Genomic DNA, 7,878 nt, shown 5'->3' on the forward strand with positions numbered 1-7,878 from the left:
TCGGCGTATTCTAAAATAGGTCTGATGTAAGAAAGATAGAGAATTTCTAGAGATCTACGATCAAGTTGAAATTTAAGTCTACGCATGATATGTAAACGTTTCCAAGCTATACACATATAGGAAAATCAATGTCCCCCGGGGCGGGGCCAATTTTGACCCAGGGCTTTTATTTGAACAAACTTGGTAGACACCTATTAGAACATGTTTGATGCTAAATATCTTAGCTCTAGCTCTTTGGGATCTTTAAAAGAAGATTTTTTTAAGTTTTTGCTATATGCATATAGGGAAAATCAATGACCCCCTGGGGCGGGGCCATTTTTGACCCCAGGGCTTTTATTTGAACAAACTTGGTAGACACTCAATACAACATGTTTCATGCTAAATATCTTAGCTCTAGCTCTTTGGGATCTTTAAAAGAAGACTTTTTTAAGTTTTTACTATATGCATATAGGGAAAATCAATGACCCCGGGGCGGGGCCAATTTTGACCCCAGAGCTTTTATTTGAACAAACTTGGTAGACACTCACTAGAAGATATTTCATGCTAAATATCTTAGCTCTAGCTCTCAGGGTTTTTTTAAAAGAAGATATTTAAAGTTTTTTCTTTCGGTTGCCATGGCAACCAGAGTTCTGCATGGAATTAAATTCTTTGAACAATTTTTAAAGGTGACCACCAAAGGAACATTCCTGTGAAGTTTGGATGAAATTGGCCTTGTGGTTTATGAGGAGATGTCATTTAAAGTAAAAGTTTACGGACGACGGACGGACGACGGACGGACGACGGACGGACGCCGGACGAAAAGCGATCACAAAAGCTCACCCTGTCACTTTGTGACAGGTGAGCTAAAAACAAAAAGCTAGAGTTCAGATATTAAGCATGCAACATCTTCTAATGGGTGTCTACAACGTTTGTTCAAATAAATGCACTTGGGTCAAAATTGGCCCCTCCCAGGGGATCATTGTTTTTCCCTATATGTATATAGTAAAAACTTTTAAAAAAACTTCTTATTACAGCCCAAAAGAGCTAGAACTTATATATTTATCATAAAACATCTTCTAATGAATGTCTACCAAGATTGTTCAAATAAAAGCCCCTGGTTTGAATTTGGCCTTGCCCAGGGGCTTATATGCAGGTGAGCGATTTCGGGACCATCGCGACTCTCTTGTTTAGATATCCACCAGTCGTTAAACAGAATTATTTTTATTTTTATTTTACTTATCCTTTATTGAAACGAATAAAAAATGAGATATAATTATGTAAACTTCTGTTTTAATTTTTCAATATTAATTATCAAAAATTAGATACAATTAAAGCAAATTAGTTTTTAAAAAGAAAACATTTTAAATCATATTTTGTGCTTCAATAACTATTTAATATAGTGAAAATAACACATAATGAAATAATATAATAGAATTATATTTGTTACGTACATACTTAATATTTGTAACGTGCATACTTGATATTTGTAACTTACATACGTAATAGTTGTAACGAACATAGGTTATATTTGGAATGTACATACATTTACCGATAGTTCCGTCATTTATGTGGTAGTGAGAGAGTGTTGTTCCTTCTCGTCATGAAACACTAAAATATTTACGATAAAGTCATATGTGTCTTAAATACAACTATCTAAAATGAATTATTCATATTATGTAAAAGATAATTCATACAGAAGAAATTTAACAATCAACAACAACAATACATTTTATTGATTAGATCAGTTACATATCATCATCAGACAAATCACATTGGCATACATGTATACGTGAAAGTAGGAGTGTAAAATAAAAAAAAATATTTAAAAAAAATAAAAAAATGATTATTATCGCTCCACGAGTGTTAAATGCAGGTTGAATATTGTATATATCAATTCCTTCCATCCTACATTACATACAGAATTGCAATAATTAAATAAGTTTGCTTTTAAGTTAAGTTGTATAGTTAAAGTATAGTAAACAAATGGGTTAAAATAAATCTTCGCATACGTGCTATTTCTATAGATTGCAAAACAGGAATATATATTTTGAATTCATTTTTGTTTTGCAGATTGTACTAAATCGTCATGTTATATCAAAGCTCATGTAATCTGACAAACGTCATTACAACAGATCCATGTCAATAACAGAATATTCCTGATGGCATGTGTATTCACTTGAAATGATTCTTTGGTAAATGGGAAAGTAGCTCATACACTTTGAGGTTGCTCACGATACGTGTCTTATAAAATTACCAAACCAAAAGGTTTTAGTAAACAAGATATAAACAAAGCGTGGTTTCACATGACATTTCGCTTTGGAGAGGCAGAATAATATAAATATTACAATAAGACAAAATACTATATAATAATATGGATTACAAGGTAGGATGCTACAAGATAATATATTAATATCAGTTAAGGATTTTACTCTTTCTTAAAAAGGGGCATTATCCACAAATGATACATAGTGTTAAAATTGATACATTCACCAACGTACAAGTTCAAAATTGTATTCATTTTCAAATTATATTACAAATATGACACAGTCGTTCATTAAAAGTAACACATTCTGGTTTTCTGAATCTACCAGACTCTGAAGCTAATCTATGAGATGGCATGCGTTAACGTGCTTAAGCTATTCTGTACTTACGGATATTTATAACATTTAGATAATTGCTAAAATTAAATCTAACTTATGTCTTAAAAACAGTGTTCTTGTGGTGTTTTCTAATCTGTTATTAAGGACAATCAGCAAAATATATTTTATCTTTGCTTTTAAATCAATGAAAAATAGTTATTTATTTTCAATACCTTGGTTTAAATCCTAGTTTTATTAGTAAGCTCTTTCCATTAGCAAACCAGTAAGTTACATTTAGTACGTTATCTGCGTCATTCTTTAACATCAAAAAATATTTCTAAGCTATTTTGATTCTGGACATATTAATATTTTAACCAATATTTTATAACAATAAACATTCTATATGATATCAAACTTATTCTAGTAAAAAGATTTGGAAGCAAGGATAAACTGTTGACTTTTAAGATTTTATGAATTTTTCGTTCGTGTTAAGGCTGAGGCGCTCATCTCCGTACAAGAGATTGTTAAGTGTCAGGTGACATGGAAGGGGACGTAAATGCATGATTTCTGATAATATTATAACGAGGGCATCAAATAAAAAGTGATGCACTGTCTTTATTTCGCCACACAAAAAAAATGGAGACTGGATAATAAACTTTCTATGAAGGTCCAAGTTCATGGAGCTACAATCTAAACGAAGACGTGCGTGCATTATTTGGCTTATACAACTTCCTACATTAAATAAGGACTCGTTGTCTTGAGTGTCAGATCAGAGAGATAGTTTGGAGTAATTCCATTGTATATTTTAAAGAGTAAAACTAGTTTATATGGTTTACGCCTTTTGGCCTAACTTAAATCAAGATTTTAATTTCCATCACTTCCCGATAATATTGTGTGCAGACATATATTCTCTATTCATTATCTTAATTCAAAACTTTATTTAAATATGTTGTCTCTTTTTTCTTCGAAAAATTCTAAATAAAATCATCTGAAAAGATTTACTTAAATTGAATATTAGTTTAAACAATATTTTACTTTGTAATAAAAATTTCTTGGAGTAATTTTCCAATATTATCAAATAATCTTGCTAATTCTACTGCTGTAGATAATAATGTTCTAACAAATTTATTCAGTTCAATAATTTATCTGAATTCCTTTTTTCTGTATTATTTTAACTAAGAATGTGCATATTTTGTATTGCAAGTAGCTTATCTTTGAAATGAATTTACGTAAGTCACATTTAACTTGTTTTCCAATCCACGAAATATATAAGTGTGATTGTATATGCTTACGGTATATATTTATGCTGTAAAATAGAATATTGTTTAAACTTAACTTATTCTACCAAGCTCGCCATATTCAAAATCATTTTTTGGGTACATGTAGATGCTTTAACACTAAACAATCATTACAAAAACTTAAATTTGTTCTTTCTACATGTGGCACTTTATTAAACCCCAAACCTCTGATGAATACATTAAAATTGGCATGATAAACTTATCAAATAAATCAAGTGTATGTTTGGGTAATAGATCAATATTTATTCATCTTGTAAATAACTTTTAGAGCTTGTCCAGCTAACAACTTATCATGCTGAATTTATGAACCACCTGACGTAAATAACACACTTGGATATTTAAAGCGTGGTACAAATCTAACTCCTGATCATTATACAAGAAACGCAAATTCTGTGGTCAAATTTTGGGTAAACAATGTGCCAAATTTACTCATTAATGTTTTTACCAGGTAGTTTTCCACGGTAGTTTCCATGTTCATTCTTATCACTAGACTTATGGATCGGAACAACAAAACCCTGACTCCATTGCTCAGGAAAATAACCCATGCTTAAACAACAATTAAATAACACATGAAAGTAACTTTTTAATTGATCAGCACCATTTATAAAAAATTCATTTAAAAACTTTTCTGGTCCACTTGCCATGTTACACTTTAACTGCTTAAACGTTTTGGTAATTTCTGAAATTGTTATTTCGACATGTTATTCTTCGAACATAACTTGTATTTTGTTATTAAGAATCATATCGTTAAAATATAAAATATCATCATCAGCTTGATGGCTATCTGAATTATTAATTGCGCTAAAATAATTCGCAAATGTATCTGCACCTATTTTGGGAGAACTACATTTACTTACAGATCCCTTAAGTAACTTCCAATAAAGTTTTGCATTTCTATATCTTGACTTTATAAACTTATCAATATTTTCTTTTCTATTTCAATATTGTTTGCTTCTTATTATCTTTTTATATCCTTTCTTGTATCAGCCATCAAGTTACGATTGTCATCTGTTTTATTATTATTGAAAATATAAACATTGTTATAAAACTGTTTCCGTTTTCTTAAACATTCCCCATCAAACAAACCATGGGATTTAGTTTTGTATCCCATTTATGAAAAATAACGTTTTTATTTTCATGAACATTTTCTGATAAAAATGCGTCGATCATGTTTACTTTATCGTTATAGAAAACCTTATTATTTTTGTTAATTACTTTATTTATTTATTTATCTATTTATTACTTTATTTATTTATTTATCTATTTAATTTATTTATTTATATATCTATTTATATATTTTTTTATTTATTCATTTATCTATTTATTCATTTATTTATTTATTTATTTATCTATTTATTCCTTTATTCAGTCATTTAATAATTCATTGATTCATTTATTTATTCATTAATTCATTCATCCATCATATATTTCTTGTTTTGTATCTAACAGTGCGATCATAAATTATGATTTGATATCGACATGAACTTTACTCACCTTTCTATTTCACTCCAGGAAGGAACAGAACATAATTGTGTCTGGAGACACGATGGAAAATACTTCAAATACAGATGCCGGAAATTTCAGCAAAGATGCTCACATCAGAAAAGCTGAAAACATGATTGCATCAGTTGAAATGTTTGCTGTACCAGTCATATGTTTGCTAGGTTTGACAGGCAATACGTTTTCAATAGTTGTGTTTACTCGAAAGTGTTTGAGATCAAAGTCATGCAGTGTATTCCTAGCAGCAAGGAGTTTCAGCGACAACGGATTCCTGATAACTCTTTTGGTTATGTGGATATCATCAGTATTTGGTCTGCAGCTTAGTCGAATAGATGGCGTCTGTCGGGTTATTGTCTTCCTCACGTACGTTTTTGGCTGTCTCTCCGTTTGGCTCATGGTTTTTGTTACAATAGAAAATTACATCAGGGTTTGTAAACCATTCATGGTGAATAAATTATGTAATACATCGACAGCAAAATATGCCGTGATATTGTTATTTGTAATAGTCATATGCTGCTACAATTTTCCATTGTGGACAATGGCTGAACAATGTGCTCCACACCCTAATCATCACAACATCCTTAAGATCATGCAGTATGTCGATAGTTTGTTTACACTTTTTGTCCCAATCGCAGTTATGTCATTTCTGGTCTTTAGAATAGTAGTGTCCTCGGTTGTTCTGTATGAGCGGCGGCGGCGTCTAAGTTCAGTGTCCTCACAAATCAGCAATGACCTCACAATGAAGGTCAAAACAATGCTGCTTGCAGTTATTCTTATTTTTATCATCCTGAACCTTCCCTTACATGTGGTACGAATACGCCTTATCGTCATATCATTTATTAAGGATCAAATAGATATCACCACACCCATTGATGTAATAGTTCAATCAATAGCACAACTGATATACTATTTATCATTAACAGTCAACTTTATTGTGTACTATCTTTTTGGCGGTTTATTCCGACGAACTTTTATAGGTCTTTTGTGCGGCAGAGGAAAGAACCCTCCCGCTCAGGCAAACTACAGCGCTTTTATTGCTTTACGAACTAGAAATATCAGAAACTGCTACAAACCTGCATTAAATGATAGATTGGGTAATAACTCATTATCAAACACTAGTTCTAAAGATTTTCCCGAAAAAGAAAGCAGTGATAAAAGTGCTGCCACTTGATAGAAGATTATGAAATACAAGTATAATGTTGTTTTCGTTATTTTTGTGTAAAACATGTGTCGATATTCAATTTTTGATGGCAGTTTGTTTTGTGTGTGTGTGTGTGTGTTTTTTTTTTGTTTTTTTTTGTTGTTTTTTTTGTTGTTGTCTTATTCAAGGGCTGCTTTGTACTTTATACAATAAAGATTTTTTATGTAACTTACAGAACCATCGCAAAAAATATGATTTTTGATCACTCATCATAAAAGGAACATTAAAAAAAGAGTTAACTGTTGCATTTAACAAACATGCAGAAATGGACAAATAATCGAAAGAACAAAGTATTACAATGTATTTTCGACAAATGAAAAGTATATATGTGAAAATAGGTTGTTTCTTATAGACATTGTATTACTTTGATTTCGTTCACCACCATAGCTTGCTTTCATACAAATGTCGATTTATTTGTTAAAAATCTAGTTAAACAAGTGCTGGTGTGCTGTAATGAAAGTCCCAATGGAGTGCTATTTAAAGAACCACTTAGAAATGTTTTAAAGTAAGTGCTATTTTAATGTATGATTAAGATTATTTTTTCAGTCTGAGGATCATTCTGACAGTCGACTAAAGAATTATATCAGCATTGCTTTTGGATATGATATAAGATCTCATAAAAAATAAGCAGAAAATATTAAATGTGGCTGTATTATTGTATCTTTATTTGAATATGTAAATATGATGATATTTTGTTGATATAATAAATTGTTTTATTATTGAGTGTTGCTCACCTATCTATCTTGCTACGCGTCCCTCGACATTAGCGTGTTTGTATTATTAAAGCAAACACACAATATCATAGAAATTTAATACTCTCATTAAAGTGAAATTAAAATGCCAAGCATAGCCTTATTATAACTTTTATGTTTAATGCAATTATTGAACATATTAAGCATATGTTCTCATAACAATAAGATTAGCTGCCCCCTTAGTTACAAGAACACATTGGTTTCGAGCGGTATATATTATTTAGCTGACAAACATTTTCTTCTATCCAACGGACACTATTCCTGGTATAAAAATTGTCGTCAATTATGAAATAGTATTGAACCATTTCAGACATACAACAAAGTGACATATCTATGATGAAATAATGGTATGATAACACTGAATGCATTTTATATGTATTTGATTTTTATATCACCTAACGCTGATGTAAAAGACCACATGAAATCCGTCATAGAACAGGCAACAAAACCATTATAACCGATAAAAAACCTGTACCCGCAGCAAGAGCTTAGCTGATCGCAAGATATGGATGACGGGATATTCTCATCCGTGATACAATAACACAGAAAATTAATGTATCTACATTTTA

The 7,878-nt window shown here is 30.7% G+C and overlaps 1 protein-coding gene across 1 annotated transcript; it reads left to right on the forward strand.

Annotated features, from left to right (window-relative positions):
- Positions 1-5,402: 5,402 nt before the first annotated feature.
- LOC132740547 (FMRFamide receptor-like) lies at positions 5,403-6,527 on the forward strand. The gene has a single exon (XM_060728466.1). It carries the CDS (start codon positions 5,403-5,405, stop codon positions 6,525-6,527), a length of 1,125 nt encoding a protein of 374 aa, XP_060584449.1.
- The last annotated feature ends 1,351 nt before the right edge of the window (positions 6,528-7,878 follow it).

The sequence above is a fragment of the Ruditapes philippinarum genome, unplaced genomic scaffold (genome assembly GCF_026571515.1).
Source record: "Ruditapes philippinarum isolate M1 unplaced genomic scaffold, ASM2657151v2 ctg2835_1_1_1_1, whole genome shotgun sequence".
Taxonomy (NCBI): Eukaryota; Metazoa; Mollusca; class Bivalvia; order Venerida; family Veneridae; genus Ruditapes; species Ruditapes philippinarum.